The 20,405-nt window shown below is 51.6% G+C and overlaps 10 protein-coding genes across 10 annotated transcripts; 6 read left to right on the top strand and 4 right to left on the bottom strand.

Annotated features, from left to right (window-relative positions):
• Positions 1–216: 216 nt before the first annotated feature.
• Positions 217–1,680, top strand: N7477_003659 (ribonucleotide-diphosphate reductase subunit RNR2; the record flags this gene model as incomplete). Its single annotated transcript, XM_056965322.1, has 4 exons — positions 217–246; positions 324–566; positions 681–1,014; positions 1,070–1,680. 4 exons carry the CDS (start codon positions 217–219, stop codon positions 1,678–1,680), a joined length of 1,218 nt encoding a protein of 405 aa, XP_056825275.1.
• Positions 1,681–2,165: 485 nt separating this feature from the next.
• Positions 2,166–2,721, bottom strand: N7477_003658 (SRP9/SRP21 family protein; the record flags this gene model as incomplete). The annotated part of the gene is made up of 2 exons (XM_056965321.1): positions 2,166–2,543; positions 2,650–2,721. 2 exons carry the CDS (start codon positions 2,719–2,721, stop codon positions 2,166–2,168), a joined length of 450 nt encoding a protein of 149 aa, XP_056825274.1.
• A 717-nt stretch (positions 2,722–3,438) lies between these two features.
• On the bottom strand, positions 3,439–7,423 carry N7477_003657 (Oxo-4-hydroxy-4-carboxy-5-ureidoimidazoline decarboxylase; the record flags this gene model as incomplete). Its single annotated transcript, XM_056965320.1, has 8 exons — positions 3,439–5,193; positions 5,246–5,795; positions 5,900–6,054; positions 6,136–6,284; positions 6,351–6,546; positions 6,786–6,812; positions 6,874–6,973; positions 7,026–7,423. 8 exons carry the CDS (start codon positions 7,421–7,423, stop codon positions 3,439–3,441), a joined length of 3,330 nt encoding a protein of 1,109 aa, XP_056825273.1.
• Positions 7,424–7,940: 517 nt separating this feature from the next.
• Positions 7,941–8,848, top strand: N7477_003656 (uncharacterized protein; the record flags this gene model as incomplete). The annotated part of the gene is made up of 4 exons (XM_056965319.1): positions 7,941–7,967; positions 8,093–8,232; positions 8,292–8,479; positions 8,547–8,848. The coding sequence occupies 4 exons, from the start codon at positions 7,941–7,943 to the stop codon at positions 8,846–8,848; spliced, it is 657 nt and encodes a 218-aa protein (XP_056825272.1).
• Positions 8,849–9,038: 190 nt separating this feature from the next.
• Positions 9,039–11,680, top strand: N7477_003655 (uncharacterized protein; the record flags this gene model as incomplete). The annotated part of the gene is made up of 3 exons (XM_056965318.1): positions 9,039–10,441; positions 10,527–11,590; positions 11,646–11,680. The coding sequence occupies 3 exons, from the start codon at positions 9,039–9,041 to the stop codon at positions 11,678–11,680; spliced, it is 2,502 nt and encodes an 833-aa protein (XP_056825271.1).
• A 998-nt stretch (positions 11,681–12,678) lies between these two features.
• On the top strand, positions 12,679–13,198 carry N7477_003654 (uncharacterized protein; the record flags this gene model as incomplete). The annotated part of the gene is made up of 2 exons (XM_056965317.1): positions 12,679–12,822; positions 12,872–13,198. 2 exons carry the CDS (start codon positions 12,679–12,681, stop codon positions 13,196–13,198), a joined length of 471 nt encoding a protein of 156 aa, XP_056825270.1.
• Positions 13,199–13,505: 307 nt separating this feature from the next.
• Positions 13,506–14,309, bottom strand: N7477_003653 (uncharacterized protein; the record flags this gene model as incomplete). The annotated part of the gene is made up of 1 exon (XM_056965316.1): positions 13,506–14,309. The coding sequence occupies one exon, from the start codon at positions 14,307–14,309 to the stop codon at positions 13,506–13,508; it is 804 nt and encodes a 267-aa protein (XP_056825269.1).
• Positions 14,310–15,915: 1,606 nt separating this feature from the next.
• N7477_003652 (uncharacterized protein) lies at positions 15,916–16,418 on the top strand (the record flags this gene model as incomplete). The annotated part of the gene is made up of 2 exons (XM_056965315.1): positions 15,916–16,103; positions 16,160–16,418. 2 exons carry the CDS (start codon positions 15,916–15,918, stop codon positions 16,416–16,418), a joined length of 447 nt encoding a protein of 148 aa, XP_056825268.1.
• A 560-nt stretch (positions 16,419–16,978) lies between these two features.
• On the bottom strand, positions 16,979–18,872 carry N7477_003651 (uncharacterized protein; the record flags this gene model as incomplete). Its single annotated transcript, XM_056965314.1, has 4 exons — positions 16,979–18,055; positions 18,119–18,280; positions 18,337–18,593; positions 18,635–18,872. 4 exons carry the CDS (start codon positions 18,870–18,872, stop codon positions 16,979–16,981), a joined length of 1,734 nt encoding a protein of 577 aa, XP_056825267.1.
• Positions 18,873–19,154: 282 nt separating this feature from the next.
• On the top strand, positions 19,155–20,373 carry N7477_003650 (pseudouridine synthase PUS4; the record flags this gene model as incomplete). The annotated part of the gene is made up of 3 exons (XM_056965313.1): positions 19,155–19,188; positions 19,237–19,588; positions 19,647–20,373. The coding sequence occupies 3 exons, from the start codon at positions 19,155–19,157 to the stop codon at positions 20,371–20,373; spliced, it is 1,113 nt and encodes a 370-aa protein (XP_056825266.1).
• Positions 20,374–20,405: the final 32 nt, after the last annotated feature.

The following is a 20,405-nucleotide window of genomic DNA, read 5'->3' as shown; positions in this document are numbered from 1 at the left end:
CGCCTTGCGTCCTGACTAAGCTCGTCGCGAAGTCACGTGCTACGCGACCGAGTCCGTCGCGCTAAAAGATTCACGTCCGCCAACTACTTAATCAAATCTTCTACCCACCCAGCTCCCACATTCCTCCTCTCTTTCAAGCCTCTTGACTTTTTGTCTATCTTTGTGACTGTCTCGCAAGCAATTGCCCTCTGCCTTCAGTTTGAAACACACTTTCCAATGGCTGCTCAACTTACCCCCTCGAAGCAGGTACGTGATGTCACGACTGTCGCCTCTCGCGATAGACGCGTCGCCATGGACATACACTGACTAGTACCCCTCCATAGGCTGCTTCCTCCCTCGAGAATCTTAAAATGAGCGATTCCCCCGTCAAGAAGCTCGACTTCCAGTCCGCTGGCAAGGAGAACATCGCGGCTTTCAAGCCCACCGACGCGCCTGTCGACAAGATGGGTGACAAGATTGTTGAAGCCCCCAAGGTTGCTCCTGGCATCAAGGAGACCGAGGCCAATGAGCCCCTCCTTCAGGAGAACCCTCACCGTTTCGTCCTCTTCCCTATCAAGTACCATGAGGTAAATCACGTCGTCGACGCGTCCATGCTCACGCGTAAAGTTGCATGGACGCGAAGCACCCACGATCTATGCAATTGCAAGGACTCATGGCTAATCATTATCTTCTATAAATAGATCTGGCAAATGTACAAGAAAGCCGAGGCTTCCTTCTGGACCGCCGAGGAGATTGATCTGTCTAAGGATCTCCACGACTGGCACAACCGCCTGAACGATGACGAGCGTTACTTCATCTCCCACGTGCTTGCCTTCTTCGCTGCCTCCGATGGCATTGTCAATGAGAACCTGGTTGAGCGTTTCAGTGGAGAGGTTCAGGTCCCTGAGGCTCGCTGCTTTTACGGCTTCCAGATCATGATGGAAAACATCCACTCTGAGACATACTCTCTGCTCATTGATACCTACATCAAGGAGCCCAAGCAGCGCGCCTACCTCTTCGACGCCATTGACACCAGTATGTTTATCCACAATCATTCCGGTTGACACAACCTCTGACAGGTCTCCCATAGTTCCCTGCATTGCCAAGAAGGCCGACTGGGCCATCAAATGGATCAATGACCGCAACTCCACCTTCGCTCAGCGTCTGGTTGCCTTCGCTTGTGTTGAGGGTATCTTCTTCTCCGGCTCTTTTGCCTCCATTTTCTGGCTCAAGAAGCGTGGCCTCATGCCCGGCCTGACCTTCTCCAATGAGTTGATCTCTCGTGACGAGGGCATGCACACTGACTTCGCCTGCTTGCTCTTCTCTCATTTGAACAACCGTCCCACGCCCAAGATGGTTGAGGATATCATCGTTGAGGCCGTTGGCATTGAGCAGGAGTTCCTGTCTGACGCTCTTCCCTGCGCTCTCCTTGGCATGAACTCCAAGCTGATGTGTCAGTACATCGAATTCGTCGCTGACCGTCTCCTTGTCGCTCTTGGCAACAAGAAGTACTACAACGCCACCAACCCCTTCGACTTCATGGAGTCCATCTCCCTGGCCGGCAAGACCAACTTCTTCGAGAAGCGTGTCGGTGACTACCAAAAGGCCGGTGTCATGGCGAGCACTAAGAAGGACACCAGCGGTGCCGAGGGCCAGACCAGCTCCGGCAGCGACGGTCTCAACTTCGACGAGGACTTCTAAACAGTTCCTCGTTGCAATCTTCCCTCTCCTCTCCCCCATTTGTTTTATACCCTGAGCTGCGGGGCTCTCCTCGCGCCGTTTCCCACATGATATCACGCTATTCCTTTTCTCTTTGTGCTTTTATTGATTGACGGATCTTTTTCAATGGCTACGCATGGGTTTGGCGTTCGTTGTTTGTTTTTCCTTGCTCTGTCCTAGACTCGCGCTATAGTGTCTGTGTCTGATATGGGATGGATGGCGGATCTGTGTATTTAGATGTTCAAGTCACTTGTTAGTGTATAATCCCCATTTGGCATTGAGCTTGTGTTCGTAACATAGTTCTTATTGTATGCTGATTGATACACCGTATCACATCTTCTCTAACTCCTGTCTGGGCTACAACCCAGCAAATGCCATTCCACACCGGCGCAGCCATCTATGAATAAAAGTCATTATCGAGCGTCCCCTTCAAACCACACGCAACCTTAATTTCCGAATCGACTCGTTCATCGCTTCCCCTTCCCACCCTTCTTCTTGCCCTTCCCTCCTTGCGCCTGTCCCTGCCCCGGTCCCTGTGCGGCCCCCTTACTCTCCTCTACAGCAGGCGCATCAACCATCTCTACATCCGCTGGCCCTGAAACACCCAAACTAGCCACGTCCGCCCCGCTTGCAAGCTTCCCCAGCCCGGTCATCAATCGACTGACCTCGGCGGCCTTGTTCGTGCGGTATTTCAAGCAGATGCCTGATTCGGCATTGAATGTCTTCAGTTCCAATGCTGCGACGGGCGCGGACGGTGTGGACTCGGTTTCGGCTCGGGTGGATTTGGCCCGATGGGCTTTTTCTGAGGGGCGTTCGGTCGGGTAGCTGTATTTTGTTGTGATGCGCTAGATTGGGGAGTTAATTTGGGGAGTTTGGACTGGTAATATGGAGTGGCGTGGGGGCGAAGGGGTGAAGCGATAGAGTGATGGTAGAGTTTGGAGCTCGGCTTACTGAGTCGGGGTACGCTTCAAGGAGGAGAGCAGATTGCTCTAGGTATTCCTGGGAGGTGGTGAGGTAGGGCATGGTGGACGAGAGCCGGTCTCGCGTTGGGGATAGGTCTTGAGTCGGAATGCGGGCTGGTGGGGGCGAACTATAGGTGTTCTTTGGAGAATTATCGATGATTGAAAGAAGTAAGATAGAAGGTCCGGGTCTATCTTGTTGAAAATGAGGAATTGAAACAGGTGGGAGGTGGGTTAGGGAAGTCCGGGGTGCGAACACTCGCGTTTATCAACGGACTTTTCCTAAATGTCTTGGCATCGGCTACTCTCTGATCTAGACAGCACAACTATTACGATGATCATTTCGCATTTTGCGCAGTTACTCACATAAGCTGCTTTTAATCACTGCTTTCGCCGTCTTGTCTGGACTAAGCATTGGATCCACACGAATGCTCTGAAACGCCTTCTCATCTCAGCTAGGAAAGCCTCTCCTTAGCCGCACTATAGTACTAATCACCACGGTCATACTATCAATGAAGTAACCACCTGCGTATTCACATTCTCATTCACTAGTTTTACATTGTAATTTTGTACAAGAGTCGAGCAGAGAATTTTGCTCTGCGTAGAGATACATGCTCCTGCCATGACAAACATCCTGTACAGAAGAAAGAAACCTTTAACTCTCCGAGAATGCCACAATATAACACTGCCAAAACCAAAGCCCCAAATCAAATGGCAAAACGAAAGGCATAAAAGTTCATCAACCCATAAATCATTGCACAAAAGGGAGGGGGCAAACATACTAAGCAACCGTTCGATCGCACTGAACGCAGATCAACTTCTGCTTCCCATCTCGTCCTTTGACACCACGGAAGTTTGTTCCACGACAATTCTCGCACTTAAGAATATCCTCTTCCGCCGAGCCTCCAGTTGATGAGCCATAGTCACTACTGAGCACGCTACCAGTCGCACTCAGCCGGCGATCAAGGATGGAATTCGGGCTGAGGAGATCTTTCGCATTGCGCTGTTTTATTGCCATAGCCTCGTGTGTGATCTTGTTCCAAAACGCGTAGCTGTGGTCTCCCTGTAGCCACAGCGGATTGTCTTTGTCTTTGCCGCTGGCTACAATGTCGGCTGACGATGCAGGCAGCTGTCTTGGATCTGCGTCACGACAAGGCATGGTGCGAGCGTCCTGCTCTCTTGCTTGCTCTCTTGATTGTTCGCTTGTATTGGGGTAAGCAAAAGGTTGCTTTGGAGACGAGGGTGGTGATGTGAAAGCGGAAAAAGATTCGTTGGGCGCTAGACTTGAAGGTCGAGAGGAGGAGAGTCGGAAAGCTGGCGTTTTTCGGTGTGGTGATGGACTGCGGCTACGAAGCCCGGCGCGAGAAGCGTCCATGCTAGGGCGGCCATGGCGGACGACTGAATTGCGCCATGAAATAATTCGCTCAGAGGGTGTCTTGAGAGTCGACTCCTTTCCGGTCGAGGAGGCGACGCTACGGCGGCCGGAAGTGGAACGCCGGAGGATTCGTCGTGAGAAGGTTGAACTATCATGCCAATTCTCGTGCTTGCGCTTCTGATACGCACAATCTTGTCTGAGAATCTTAATCTTTCCAGAGTAGTCGGCGATAACGATGATATTCCCGTCAGGGTGGGTCGACCGGGACAGGTACGAGGGGGACTCCTGCGCCATTTTGCTGACCATAGACAAGCGCGGTGCGGACGGAGTTCGCTTGTGCACGCTCTCCATATCCCGTGAAGAGTCTGCCGGCTTTGCAGATGCTTCTGGACTCACGAGAGCGACCGGTGGCGGGTTACAAATGTCATAGATTGGATCGTCGGATAATCCCAGGGCTTGTTTAGTCGCGGTAGGTGCCGTAATGGCCACAGTTACGATGGCGCCTTGGGTCTCGAAGACTTCGACTGCCCGCGCATCTCCATCCTTTTCAACAGAGCCGATTGGCCAAACGTATGCCTTGCGATCCTCACTGCCACAAATGACATGCTTGCCATCGTCGGTAAAAGTCGCCCGAATCTGGCTGCAGGTATTCTCATTGCCGCGGAACTTAGCCTGCAAAGTTCGATCCTGGAAGTTATAGAGTCGAATGCGGGAATCATTAGTTGTGACTAGCAATTTTATATCGCCATGGATATCATGCGGCATCGTCATCGTATCGATCCCCGTGATTTTGTTGCCTTTGGAGTTGCGTCCTCGCGCCGATCGAACGTGGATTTGTCCCGATACTTTGAGACCCTCAGTGTCATAAATATTGAGCAACCCGTTCAAACATCCCGCCAATGAGTACTTGCCATCGGGTGTGAAGCTAACTGCAGTGATCATGTCGGGAACGCTTGTAACGTATGCGACACTTTTATCAGGAATGCTCCATAAGCGCAGCTTTGTGTCGAGCGACCCAGCCAAAAAGAACCTGTCGTCCTTGGGGTGGAACTGGATTGAAGTGACAAAGTCACTGTGCTGAAAGCAGCATAGACATTCCGGTCGACTCGCATGCCATAGTCGAACAGTCTTGTCCATAGATGAGGAAAGGAGAAAGTTGTTCTGTTCCAGTGATCAGCCTGTATTCTTGATTTGTACTTGTATTCATGCATACTTTACTCCAGCTCAGGTCCAAAATACTACCCTCGTGGCCTTCAAAGACCTGGATGGGCTTCGGTCCAAACACGGGAGCCTTAAGCTCTGGAACATCTTGATCCTCCGTGGCTGCGTCTTTTATATTTCGCATCGCCGCCTCTCGTTCATCAGGTGTAGTAATAGTTGCCCATATCCTGACTTTTCTATCCTGGCCGGCGGCGGCCAGATATTTGCCGTCCTTGGAGAACTCCACCGCCCAAATGGCTCTCCCTGTGGCCTCTCCATCGTTATGGGTGGAGGTTGACGTTCGTCGCTCCGCCTTTGGCAACGGCCCTGTGCCCTCCAACGTTTGGGCCAGGAAAACACGATGAAACTTCTTATCTTTCTTATGATGTACGCGGATCCTCAAGTACCGAGGTGGCGCAGGATGTCGAGGAATGAAACCGATCGGGTGTGAGATATCGATAGACATGCGGCTCGTCTCTGCATCTGAGAGCTCATCTTCTGCCGCTGTGTGAACGTCCTTTTTCTTAGTGCCAATAATTCGACTGAAGAAAGAAACCCCTTTCCTGTGGGAGATGCAAAGAAGAGTCAGCCGGGATGGTCGCTGAGGCCCTCGTCCATGACATTTTATAGTCGACCAGGGACCACAGGCGGGGCACAATGGACTTACTTCTTTTCTTTACCCTTCGATATCAGCGATGCATCGCCGCGAGCCGTGCTATGCTCGTATGGGCCCTCCGAATTGCCCGCCTCGGCCTCGAACGATGCTTGACCCAATAACTTGATGGGGATGGATTTATGGGTATTCGTGCGTTGAATTATATGCTACCACATGTCAGTCTCAGCAATTCATGTCCATCGTCTCAGCCGCAATTCGGCTTTCCCAATCGGAGGCGTCAGCCTTACCTGTGAGAGTGGGTCGATGGCGCTGGCTTCGGTGCGCGTCTCGTGTGTAGAGTTTTTGACCAGAGGGCCTCCAATGGGCGCAGACCGGTACGAATTTCGCTGTCCATCGCTGTTGCTGGACCCTGACGCAGCATTCAAATTGACCGGAGCTATGACTGTCAGCCCATTCTTGATGCGCTCATCGCCAACACGCAGTCATATCACAATGCACTTACCAGGCAAAGTGGAGGATCTGGGCGGCGCGAATTTAGTTTCGTCGCCGATCGCGGGAAATGTCGACGCCCGTGGCAAATCGCTGACCTCCATATCACGCGCGCCCAAGTCGCTGACGAGGAAAAGAGGAGATGATAGATATACAACGGACTCCTTGAGCCATGTCTCAGGACGGAAAAAGAAGAAGGATCCGAGAGGCTGAAGCGGCAACGGCCGGAGTGAATGACATCAAATCGGCATCCGGGGTTTACGGGTGGAGCAGACCCTACTTTTGCGCCGTCTACTATAGGACACTCAATGGCCATCAAGCATCGCTAAGAGATACCATTTTGGTGTGCTAGACTCTTCCCCGAGGGTCTTGGTATATACATATGGGTCCATAGGTTATAGATTATCAGTCATCCGTCGGTTTAAATGCGCGCCTGCAGTTTGCGCACGCGATCCTTCGCAATGTCGCACATGGCCTAAGTCATATTAGTCCCAGTAGCCGACTGCAAGCTGGTCAGGAAATCGCATCTCTCATACCTGGATCGTCTCAGTGATTTCGCGCTCAGTGTCGGCCCGATCAATGCGCTGGCGCATTTCTTCCATGATGACATCTCGGGTGCGGCCGTTGACAAATGTGCTTATCGCGGTCAGAAAGGAGCAAGGATAGGCGTGGGGTTCGGTGCACGTACACAAATCGCAGTCCGGGGAATTGGGCCTCATATTCCGCATTCAATGCGCGTAACTTCTCCGCTTGTTCCTCTGCGCCGTCATTCAATTGCGCCTGTTCCTTCTTGCTCAACTCGCTGAGATGTTCGGGGTTGGCGGGGGCCCGACCGAGCCGGGGATGTGAACCCAGGATGCCGAATAGTACATTCCGGTCGGTGGGCGAATTGACGGCGGAAAGGGCGGACATGCGACCGCCCACGGCATCGATCAGCGAGGCGTAAGAGGTGAAGCTCTGGCCGGCCAGAACCGGCGTCATCAACTGGTGCAGCTCGGGCGACGGTTCGAATAAGGTGTCCAATACCCGCAGCTGGGTTTCCTGGGGCTGCTGGGGCAGTGATGCGAGGCTTGGTAGGCCGGACATGGTTCAGATGGTCTCTGGACTCAAGTTCGAGAATCCAGGGAATGTCCAAGATATATGAATGTACCGTGACGGCTCCCCCGCCTTCGGGGGTCGCCGAGCGTCCATGTTTTCTGGGCGGGGACCGGCGTCGCCTCGAACTCGACCTATATGCCAGGAGATTCCGAACCGATTTCCCGTAGTCAGTCAAAGATTTCCAGCTGGATGTTGGACGTCGGGACGTTCCCAGTCCGTAGTCCTAGGCCATTCCAAGTTTCCTTGATGTGAGGTCGTATTCTGCATAAGTCAACTGTAGAACTCCCCACGTACACGCGTGTCAGGGGCTAGATCCGAGACCTATGAGATCACAAACATTCCGGAATGGCGCCCCCTCCCATAGACCTAACTAGATAAGATGGCTGGAAGTATGTGACTTGCCCTGGTGCGACCTCGTACTTATGCTAGAGCTATAAAGAGCAGGACCCGGCGTGTCAGATGGGCGGCTTGAATTGGGATAGCCGCGAGTGGAGTCCTCCAACGAATGGAATCGGGTACCCCTGAGCCAGCGGTTCGTGCCTGCGGCCCATTAAACTCCTGTTAGGAGTATTCCTGTCGAACGATCTCAGGACAAGACCCTGGCCCGATTATCCGGGCTCCATCTACGCTCGGTCGTTCTATCGACCCGGTGTCCAGACCTCCCCCTCCTTGCCTCACCCAACCCAGGTCGCTCCTCCGGCCCTTCTCCATGCGGTGCCCGCCATGTCTCTCAATGGGCTAGATAATCCCACCGTGGTTGAAGCCTACCAGAGTGCTCTGGCTGACGCCGGTGGATGGTGAGTTCTCGGTCCCCTTACACCGCGCTGTGCTGATCGCGCGACTAACATGCCCGCAGGATCCTTCTACACTACACCGCTAGGGATGAAGTAGCTCTGCTTGATCGCGGCACCGGCGGGGTGCCCGAGGTACGCAATGCCATAGACAACTACGAGGAGATCTCGCCGTTGTATGGCTTTCTGCAGTATCGACGGCGAAAGGTCATCTTAAGATACATGCCTGAGGGGCTATCGCGCCTCATCCAAGGTGTGTACTTCGAGTGGTGGGGATGATCTGGACTCTGCCGCTAACAGTAAGGCCTCTATTACCACAGCTCGAAGCAACGTTCAATTTCAATCCGTCCTCGACAAGTTTACCCCGAATGACACCGTACTCACCCTGACTCAGGCATCCGAGCTCAATGAGAGCGCTCTATCGTCCGCATGTCTCCTGCACACAGCTTCCGGATCGATAACCTCTTCATCGGGCTCTTTGCGGCGCCGTCGATTGATGGAAATAACCGAAGATGCCGAGGAAAGTGGAACAAAGGAAGAAAAAAGGAGCAGGGGCCAGAGCAGGAGCAGACACAGCTTCCTCCGCCGATCACTGAGACAACGCAGAGCTCCGGCAGCCTAAAGTCAGAGTCTACTGTCGTACCACCAACGGCTTCACCTATAGAACTGTCCTCGCCTGACCTCCGACCCCCGCCCTCTCGAGCCAGTTCCCGAGCACCGTCAATTGGTAGCCCCAGCGAATCGCGCAGCACCATGTCTCCCAAGTCCCCCCGAATCCGGCTCCGAACGTTCCAAATACCGCACTATCTTAGATGAGTTCCCACGGCCGTCAGAAGAAGCGCGAATGTCGACTCAATCTGCCCGACCTTCCTTGCAAGATCTCGAACGAGCCGCCGGAATTCAGCCCAAGGTCAAGTTGGGACCTCGTCCCTCTGTCGACTCTACTGGAAGGCCTCGTACTTCTGGGACGTCAAGGAACGCCGATCAACGCCCCGTCGCCTCACTTCCCTCCGGCATGCGCTCGTCTTCATTACGAAGACCGAATGTTGACGCCCCTCGTCCCCGATCTCAAGGAAGCTCCTTTGCGTCCAAACCAATTAGTCGAGCACCCCCGATCCCCCCCGCTCTTGGTTCCTCCCCCGAACATCCCAATTTCCAGACCGCCATTGTCACCTGGCGCCAAGTCGTTGGGCGCATTGTCAACCTCCTCTGGGATGACGCCAGAGAAAGAGCGCTTGATGAAGGCCCTACAGCAAAGAAAGAAACAGATGGCAAAACGAGCGGAAGCGACCAAGAAGAAGCAGAGTATCGAAGAAGATCAGGAAGCAGAAATCGATAATGTAAACCCCAACGAAGAGAACAAGGAGAATATCAACCTGGTACCTGGACGTGAGGCACAGGGGCTGGAAACTGCGCGAGACGATCAAGAAGAGAACCCAGTTGAGCTGACAGTGCCACCTCTTGAACCTGAGCCTCAATCCGAGCCTCAGGAGGAAGAGATGCTTTCCGCTGCAGTGTTCAGGCCAGAAGCCCCGGCTATGGTAGACTTTGAGGGCAGACGTTCTGCATTTCACAACGACCCTAGCGCCGATAATACGTTCCCTGTCGAGCACGGTGAGACTACCCTGGATACTGTTCAGTCCCAAACGCTGCAGACGGTCTCTGAGGATGAAACTCGCGCCGAGAATACCGACTCCGCAATTCCTGGCCAAAATGAGACTAAGGGTGACCTAGTCCCACCTAGCGCCAATCTCGAGGATCCACTTGACAAGGAGTCGACAGAAACCTCATCCCCGAACCTAGAACTCCAGAATACTTCGCCTTCACATCAACCTATTGTTCCGTTGATGGAGAACGAATCATTGGATGCCCCAATTGTAGTCACCGGTCCGGCAGAGGCCCCTGAGTCCACTCCTCGCCTAGACACGTCACCTGCAGGCGTTCCCCTTAACACTGAGATCGAGCAGTCGGTTACTCCTGTCTTTGTTTCGATTGACCCGGTCCCGACGGTTGAGGCTCTTCCTGAGGCACCATCCGTCGAAAAGACTAACCCCATCCCATTGGACCAAAGAAGGAAGGTCCACCTGGAACCGATTCAAGTTCACACTCCTGAGCACTCAGAAGACGACGACAATCTATCCGACGATTCCTTTATGGAAGAACTGAGATCGGCTACTGTCCAGGAGGCCAGACCAGTCTCTGTCAAGACCCCCCGGTGATCAGTCCTGGCCAGGCTCTCGCACCGTTTCAAGCCCGTATTCGCTGGCTTCTCCTGCCATGCAACCGTTTACCATGGGTAGATCTGTGTCAAGCTCGTATACTGAAAACGGGCCCCCGACTCCATTGCTTGTGGCCAAGAAGGTCAATGTGTCTTCTGGCATCTCGAGTCGTATCAAAGCTTTGGAAAAGTTCCAGAGCCGGGAGGGCACTCCTCCAAGCGGCAACCACACTGTGACGGGGCCTTCCGCATCCTCGTCTTTTGATAGCCTTCGCAAGCGTGCATCTGTCTCTTATGGAAGCCCTGAGAGCTATTCCCGTGCACCAAGCTTAAACCGACAAGACTCGCATTCAAGCCCAAACGTGCGCCGCACCAGCATCTCGGTAACGGCTCGCATTGTCCGTGAAAACGGTGCTTCTCCTGGATCTAATGGTGTCGAGCCCACCGAGACCGACGTTCTTGGTCTCCAGGCTAGTCCCTTGACCGTGCAGCACGGCTCAAGCCAAGAGCCCTTACCTTCCAGTGAACCGGCGGAGTCTATTCCTCAGTCAGAGGACCGCAGCACGTCCATTTCATCTGCCGGGTCAAACATGCGGCCATCCTCAGCGTCTCGCCCTGTAGGCCGCCCCTCGCTATCCTCGCGCCCCAAGACCGATGACAACCTTCATGCGACCTCGCCTACTACCGAAGAGAAGAAGGCATCCCGTGCCTCGCGTATCATGCGTCGCATGTCTTCTATGACAACCACTTCCCGTCGCAGCATTATTGGCGCTCTCAGCCCGCCAGCGAAAGAGCAAGACATCAGTCCGATGAATACTAGGACGGTCTCGGCATCTTCGTCCCGTACTCATGTCTCGGAGCCTATTGACATCGGCGAAGTCAACGTGCAATTCCCCGATACTCTCCTTTGGAAGCGCCGGTTCATGCGGATCGACGAGAACGGATACGTAGTTCTCACGCCCGCTACCAATGATGCAAGTGCTCGCAACATGACCAAGCGGTACCATCTTACCGAGTTTCGAACCCCTTGTCTGCCCGACGAGGACATGCAGGAATTGCCTAACAGCATTCTTCTGGACTTTTCGGATGGCAGTACCCTCCAGTGCGCATGTGAGACGCGGCAGGGACAATCGTCTGCCCTTCAGAGTAAGTTAGCCTCAAAGATCAGTCTCAGAGCACTCATACTAACATGGTAATACAGCTCTTATTGATGCTCACAGCGCACACCAGCAATGATCCGCTCGTTGGTCCATGGCCAGCGGCCTTTTGCATCATCTTCACAGCTGCCATTTCTCATCCTGGGCCACATTCATCAATTAAACCCACCTGACTTTGCATATCCATCTCATGTTCTTCATTTTGCCAGCTAGACTTTTGTGTCTTCTGTATCTTCATACCGGTGCTTTTTATTTTCCTATTTCTTTTCTGACCCTCGTCCTTTCACCCCATCTCTCTTTCTCCATTCCTTGTCTAAATGCGTGATAAATGTGGCATGTTCCGTGGTTATACCCCTCCTTTTCAAGTCAAAAAGCTTTTCTTTTCTTCGAATCTCTCCCACGTACAGGCAAAGATAGGACTCTCCGTCTAGCACCAGCCTCGTTCTGTGGCCCCGGTATTTGTCTTGGCAATCTTTCTTTTTCTTCGCTGCATTGCGTACCGCTCCTTGCTTTGCATCTCTACCTTTTCCCATCACCGTCGGATGAATGCATTTCGGATGGACTCCACGATGAATGTCTCGTATAGCTCAGATGCATGAGGAACAACCCGGCGTGTCATTGTACAGAAGGCCAATTGCCATTCTAAGTGAGACCCATCACTAAACGAGCATAATATCCTTGCGCACTTGTCCATAGTAATTCGCCCGCCCTTTGCGTCAATATGTCACGGTCGCAAGATACTGCCTGAAAATTAAGATTTCCCAACCCAAATGGCAAGTAGCAAGTTGGATGTGTCTCTCTTATGCCCTAGGGTGTGTCCGTTCGAGGATGTTCTGCATTTGGACTGCAGTGAGGCTAAATCAAATAAACATGAAATGGCAGCTTCTATCTTCGTTGGTACTTTTCCTTTGTTGTGAGGGTGTAGTCATCAACATTGTTATGATGTTTGTCCTGCGCGATGTTCGTTGTTTTTCCTCTTGTATCCTTACTTGAGCAGCGCAATTTCATTTCTTCTTACAACCCGTGCTTCTTCGTCCTTTTGCCCAACATTCATCATCTTCCCTGAATTGTGCTACCATGACTGTTACTCTCCGTGGAGGCCCAATCGTTGACAACAAGCTGGTCGCGAGTCTGTGTGAAATCCTGGGTTTTGCTGCTGTACCAAATCTTCTATGGGGCAACTATCTGTTGACTGTTTATGGAGTCCCAACTATTATTAACGTCGGTGTCTTTTCTTCTGCTGATGAAACATTTACTTATCTATTCATAGGACGTGGGATTTGTCATCCCCGATGATAAAATCGGAACAGCCTCGTCTGCCCTTGAAGGAGCAGGATATGTTTTATGTCCCGAGGGCGTGAACTGCCCTTTTGTCTACGGGTGTCTAGCACCCATTCCGTCAGAGCACTTTCACATCAACCAAGACATGATCATATCTTTGTACCGGAAATCCGAAATGCTTTGGAGACTTGAGAACTTTGATTCCTCTGGTCTTAATGATTCCGAGGATATGATTAGCGCTTCAGACCTTCGACTCCCGCCATCAGTCCTAGGCCGAGGTCGATGGACGGTTCTCGCCAGATTTTTCGTGCGTTAAAATTCCAACTGCTGTGAAGCATTTCGAAGCTATGATTCTCTTGCACTGTCGAGACCACGGCACTGTTTACCATTTTACTGGCAGGCTATTCTGTGCTATATCTTGGAATATATCGACGGAACGGATATGCTCGATGGAAAAGACCTAAGTGAAGAATGTCAAGGGTTTTATTGCGCTCTCAGAGATGGCGACCCAGACACGTGGCCTCGTCGGGATAAGCTTCGTCATGACTTAAAGTCTAAGGGTTGGCTTCAAGCATCTTTTTCAGGGGAAGAGGCATGACTGTAGAATTCCATATCAGAAGACCTTAAATTTCAACGATTTTGGCGCAGTCAAACCCCGTAGCCTGAGAAAAGTAGTAACCTCTTTGATTAGACATCACTCTTATGCCATTGCCAGCATCCCGAAAGTCGCAATTGAAGTGCGTATGGCCAAAAGCCCAGAGCCTCACGGCGCCTCGATTCCAGCACTCTTCACTTGACAAGTCGGTCATGAAACCGGAGGAGATCTTGCTGTTATTGTGCAGGGGATTGACAACTTCATCACTGGTCAATGGACAGTAATGAGTTAGTACAACAATTTTGCGCTCAGGCTCCAACAGCGAGATCGACTTGATTTCGTGGTTGAGCCAGTCAAGGTCAGCACGATGCGCTTCGCAATGTGCTTCGATCGACCAATCACCGATAAAGTAAAAATCATTGAGGCCGAAGCTGACGCTCTCTTCCTGCTCTGGTATCACTCGTGAGAACAAGGTGCATCCGAGGATGCTGAGAGTTGGCGAAAGGTCGTAGCGTGTTTTATCGAGCAGAACAAGCTGGCCAAGCTTCTCGCCACATTCGTGAGGCATTACGCTCGCCTTGAAGCGCTCGATCTTTGACTTGGCTTCCGTCCAGTCGGTGTGATATGGCTCGTGGTTCCCCAGAACCAAGAACACGATCTGGAAACTGTCGAGTTGTTTCCGGAGGAAGTGGAAAAAGCCATCGTCCTTGATGTAGCCGATATCGCCCAGTAAGGCCAAGTACGGTGCTTGAGCTTCAACATGGAAAACGTCATATGCGCTAGGCGATTCCAAGTGAAGATCTGACAGGATTTGTAGTTTTGTTTCGGCCATGGCGGCAACTTCAGAGGCGACTTGCTTGAGTTGGCCAGATAATGCGTGCGAAGATGCTGGTGTGTTTCCCCAGCGCGAGGCAACGGCTGTGAGAGAGAAGGATGCTAGGCGGTCAAGCCAGGAGATTGACGCCGTAACAAAGTGAGGAATAGCAATAAGTGACTTGTCAAGGGCAAAGAATGAGAAGAGTGGCTCCGGGCGAAGAAGCTGAGAGATGCAATAGATGCCTTGGCTCTAGCAGATCATCTCACTTCAATCTCACTTCAAAAGGTTGCATTGCACTTTTGGCTTCTTAGAGAAGCGCGGTGCTCCAAGGCCTGGACGATATGGCCCAGATTTCCGAATAAGAGAAAACTTGGTGGAAGGAAAAGCTAAGGCTCAATTAACATGGGCTCGTCATTAGTCTGTTCTGCCATTGCAGCTTGACTCCAATGCTGGGACGATCCGCAACACTCTTATGCTTATTTCATTTCGTTTATCTTTGTCCTTTCTGTCTCCTCCGGATTCCATCCAAAGGCGCGTTCATCAAGTCGCAAAATCATTAGTCAGTTATGAACAAGAATTCGATGCAAGTTGGGTGATGGCACCGTAGGGGATCAGCAGATTCGTAGTACACGACGCTAGAGGCATTGATTGTTTCATTATCATACAGTAGGCAATGGGAAAGCACCATGGACCTCCTCTTTCGTGAAATACGTAATTGTTCGGCATCTCCTGGCTCTATCGAATGTAATATCCTCTTTGATTGTTGTGATCGCTTTGAAGCTGGCTCATATTCCTAAGTAGAATGATCAAAGTCGATGGTTAATCCTCGAGCTCTCCATTCCAAAAAATATTGTCAGGCCGAAGATCTTCATGCAGCCACTCGCTAAGCCCTATATTGGGGGACGAAGACACCAGACTGGAACGGGCAGGGAGTGCCGCGAGCTCTATCCCAATTTCTTATACTTAGTTTGATTTTCTTTTTTGAATCATCACTTTCCTTAATTGTATGGCCCAGAAACGGTCCATCAGCCACAAAGTCCGCCCATCGTCAGCCCACAACACCATGACAGCACACCTGAACTAGACACAAAGTGTAACAGTACACCTTAGCAACAAGCCTATGTAGCAAGCGCAAGTACAAAAGTCGCACAAATCCCAGTCTCTGCCCTAGACATCCCACCTGGGACGCGGACGTTGTACTCCTCTGTACAACAGACCATGCCACGTTCCGACCTTGGTACTTTATAATCTTTCTGCAATAGATATCACACAGAACGCCAGTCTGCCATATCTTGTAACATGTAACACTGACCTTGATGGTGTATGATTTGGTTTAAGCCGGTATCCTGAGACCTCGGTATCTGTTTCGGCCTAGAAAGGACTGTCGAGACAAGTGCTGCTGGGAGGTGCGTCAGTGGTACGTACAACATGTAGAAAAGAAGAGCAGAAATCCCGAGGTCGGACAAAAGGCAAACCTGGAGTATAAATTGAGTATATTGGTGTTCTGTTCCTAGTCGATAGGTATAAATCCAAATCGTGCGTATCGACTTTTCTTCCAAGCTACATAGGTTTTCTGGCTTCATCGATATATCCCCACCATTAGGATTGAATATTGTGCACGATGAAGCTCCTCGCGGCCCTCCAGTTCCTCGCCGTCACAGTCACTTTCGCATTATCTCTTGAACGAACACGAAGCCTTGAGATCAGAGACTTGGCGGCAAATCACTACTCCAACATTACGCTAGCCACGCTGCAATTCACCATCCACGATCCAAGCAGAGATATCACTGACGATTGCAATATAGCTTGGTGAGAACGCTTCACAGTTTCCAATGCCAGACTACCGTCTTAAACCCTGATTCTAGGAATACAAGTAGTGTCACCCAACCTGGCCTGGCACCCTACAAGTGTCAACGCCGACACTTCGAGTTCGGCTTTCGCTATGGCATTGGTGATATCGAGTTCTTTACGCTGGTCGTGCAGCAGATGAATGGGTCTGCTCAGGGCTATTCCGTTGTGACGGCGCATAGTACGAATTCAAGATGGAAATGTGTGCAAGGACCAGAGGAGGGCCTTCGGGAGCATTGTGTGTGGTCGGGGACTTTGAAGATCGAGATGGATTAAATGTGGATGACTATGAAGTGGGCTCGAGCGTTATTCATCTTTAAATATTCTTTTTCGAGTACTTGCTCTCGCGCTGCAGTTACTGGGAAGACTCTGTATAATTCTGGAGTCTGGGTCTGGATTGACCCTCCGCTCTTCATTGTTTCGAATGATCACCAAAATTGCTCTCAATATGGTCTTTCTATTCGGTGGACATGTCGTGCTATCCCTCGGCGTAATTTGCTAGATTATCCACTTCTATGAGATTGGAAAGATGGCTGAGTCTCTCGAGAGAAGCGATATTTCCGCTCAAGCAAAGTACATATATGGTTTTTAAAGCAGAAATAAGATCTGGGAGAACAATGTTTGTGTTCTGCAGCAGTATACCCATGCTAATAAGGGTCGAAGCGTAAGGAGCCAGCTCTCATGCACCATGTTCGTATCTCGTCATCAAAGTTTCATACACCATGATCTGGGAAGGAGCTCAACCATCTCATGTATTGTGTCCATTCATCTGCTCCTGTCTTTGAGCAGACTTTGGCTTCTTCGGAGTAAACATTGACATGGGATCAATGGGTTCACTATGTTCGGGGGGGGTACAGCTCGGGAAAGGCTGCTCGTTTTTGCTTGAGATGTTGGCCGACTAGGTATTTCATGAGGTTGCTCACGGGCATGGTCGAGTGCATACGTCGCTCAGATTCAACGAGCTCGACGCGCATCTGCACTTCCCAGTCATGCTCTCCGGCGTGGTCCTCAATCTCCTGCCTGCGCTCGGGTCCCTTGCTGGCGATAATGGTGGTGCATCCGGGCATTCTACAGGCCCAGGTTTCAGACTCCTCGGGTGCATTGAGTATGCTGACCTCGGAGGCCCATTGGCCTATACTGGGGGTGGTAGATGCTGACGTATTTGTTGTTCCAGCTGACAGTACGCTCTTCAATAAAGAGGCGGCAGCGGTCCGCGGATTGGTAGGTTGGAAGTCGGGTTGAGGTCGGAATGTTTCAGAAGCCAGAGGCGTGCGAATCAGCTCATGCCCGCGGCTTTTGCTGGGTGTTTCAACGTCCTCCATATGGGTGTCGTCATCGTCGTCTGCGTTGTCTTCGTCTACAGACTTCTTAGTTTGCTGGTTCGTGGGTATGCTGCGATTTCGCTTTCCCATGACCTTATTCGAGACTGAAGCATTCTTGGGTCGAAGAACAGACTTTTGTGTCCGCCCCATTTCTTCATCATCGCTAGAATCATCCAATGGTGATAGGGGTATCAGGAGAGAGGGTGGTAGGGATGTGTGTTGTGAGGTTGCCTCTGAAAGTTCACGATGAATGACATAACGAGACCACTTGAATCTTGTCTCGCCTTCTCGGTCTTCGTAATCCAGTTTCTCTAAAACGGCTTTTGATCTGGCGTCGATGATCTTGCGCGCATCGTCCTTGTTGAAGGCGTATCGAGCGGACAGACGCTCGGTCAAAAGATCAAGATTCAATCGACGCTTTGCCAAATGTCCCTCGTCTTTTAATTCATGGATCAAATGACAGATGGCATCAGTTTGTGATTGAGAAATTGTCGCTGCGTCCTGTCGAGGCGTTGAAACCGTAGGCATTTCCTCATCTTCATCATCGTCAGGCTGTGGTGATTGCTTATCAACAAGCTTCTTGTATTCATCCTACAACGACACGGGTTAAAATCAAGACAGGAAACCATCGGCGGTAAACGATGCGGAACTCACGGGGAATTTGCGGCGAAAGTGAACGAAGACATTGGTCTGTTTCCAGTCCACACCTTCATACTCATCTACAATCATACAACGGAGCAAGAAAGGCGCATGTTCTGCAAAAGCATCCGCCGACTGTTCACCGGTCTCGCAATCACCGTGCGTGTGGAAAGTATACTGTCCGGGCTTAGACGAGGGAAAGTCTCGAGTAGGGGAAACAGAGAGGAGCTCACCTGTTGACAAAGGTTCCTAAATGTGGGATTGATCTGTTTCTTTCCTTGCTTGTGCCTGTCAATCAGGAAATATAGCATATCAACAGCCTGGACCATGCGATTGAAGGTATTCAGGTAGCCTTTGGCAGGCGAGATCAGATACCAGCCAGCCTTGCCAGCAACCCAGATCTCGACACTGCGGTCCTCCGTCTGTCCATATGCATAGTGTGTGACATCGTCGATGATAACGCGATTCGAGTGAGAGTCTGGATCGAGGGCTGGAGAATGCGACAGGTTAGCAAGAGCGAGCTCGATAGACCTTTACGACAAGCGTCACGGGCAATCGGGTACGCACCGAGATGTTCTTGGTCCTTCTTGAGCTCCAAGCACCCAATGACTTGTACAGGGTTATCGTCAGAGGCGTCAAGGAGGTTCGCGTAGAGCATCTTGCCGGGTCGCAAGACCTTCACGTCGGTCAACTCGAACTCCCACCAATCATTCTCATCGGTGATGGACGGATCGATGGGAGGCAGAACGGTTTCTTCGCGGGCTGTCATGGTTGCGATCGCGGCATGATGGATTGGGTGGAAGGTCGAAGAAACGAGAGTACAAGTGGACAAGGTCGGAGTCGAAGTCGAAGTCGAAACTAAACTCGGGGCAAAGAGAGAACAACAATGTTGGAATCTCGCAACGTCAACATCGAAGGTCCATGTTCGGTAAAGTTACCGATACCTTGTCGATACCCGCGATCTCCATAAAATTACGTTCTGGAGCTTTTTCTTTTCTCCAAGCGTGCTTCAGATGCCATTCCCCGAGGTTTCAGGCTTTTCCGTACTACTATGTCAGGAGAAAAGATCCTCGAAGGCGTCTTCGGTATGTGACCCTTGAATCCCTCATTGCAATGCAATACTAACTTCACAGCCGTCCACAAGCCCCAGGGCGTGACCTCAGCCGACGTGCTCCGCACCTTACAGAAACATTTCAACCCCTCCAAGACTTTCAAGCCATGGCTCGACGAGGAGAAAGCCCGCCGCGACCGTGAGAGCCAGTTCCAGAAGAAGCGCCGCCGTCATCCCAAACGATGCGAGGTCAAGCTCGGACACGGCGGAACTCTCGATCCGCTTGCGACAGGTGTACTCGTCGCCGGTGTTGGCAAAGGCACAAAGTCACTGCAGGACTTCCTCGGCTGTACCAAGTCCTACGAAACAATCGTGCTCTTCGGTGCCGAGACAGACTCCTACGACCGACTGGGCAAGATTGTGCGCCGGGCGCCGTACGAACACATTACGCGCGAGGCTGTTGAGAAGGCGCTGGAGCAATTCCGTGGAAAGATCATGCAACGACCCCCCTATATTTTCGGCGCTGCGAGTGGAGGGAAAGAAACTCTATGAATATGCGCGGGAAGGCAAGTTACCACCAGTCGAGATTAAGGAGAGACCCGTGGAGGTTATCAGTATGGATATCGTGGAGTGGTACGAGCCTGGGACCCACGACTTCAAGTGGCCCGAGGAGGAAATGACTGGCGATGCCAAGATTGTGGCCGAGAAGCTTCTCGACAAGGAATCTGCATTGTCCACTGCTTCAGAAGGCGAGACTGCCAAGCAAGAGTCGTCAAACAAGCGAAAGTCACCCCCTGCGGCTGATACGACCGAGGATGATCAAGAAGCGGGCAAGAAGCAAAAGGTCTCTGAGGATGGCGCCGCACAGACCGTGTCCACCGAGACTGCCGTCCCGGAGCCAGCTACAAAAGAGGCTCCTACCACAGAAGCTGAACAGCCCAAGCCTCAACCGGCAGCCGTGAAGATTAGTATGACTGTCACATCTGGATTCTACGTCCGCTCGCTGGCACACGATTTGGGCAAGGCTGTTGGCAGCTGCGGCCTTATGAGTGAGCTTGTACGGAGTCGCCAGGCTGACTTTGTACTGGACTCCGACAAAATCCTGGAATATAAGGATCTGGAGGCAGGCGAGGAGGTTTGGGGTCCTAAGGTGCGAAAGTTCTTGGAGGACTGGGAGGCCAAGAGGGCAGCCAAGGCAGAGGCTGAAGGTCAACAATAGCTACATCTGATTGAAAGATGATTGTACGAAGT

The sequence above is a fragment of the Penicillium maclennaniae genome (assembly GCF_028827695.1).
Source record: "Penicillium maclennaniae strain IBT 15551 chromosome Unknown utg000003l:1.0-5670915.0:1.0-5674809.0, whole genome shotgun sequence".
In the NCBI taxonomy this organism is placed as follows: domain Eukaryota; kingdom Fungi; phylum Ascomycota; class Eurotiomycetes; order Eurotiales; family Aspergillaceae; genus Penicillium; species Penicillium maclennaniae.
Note: the sequence above shows the minus strand (reverse complement) of the source record. Positions and strands in the feature narration are given on the sequence as shown.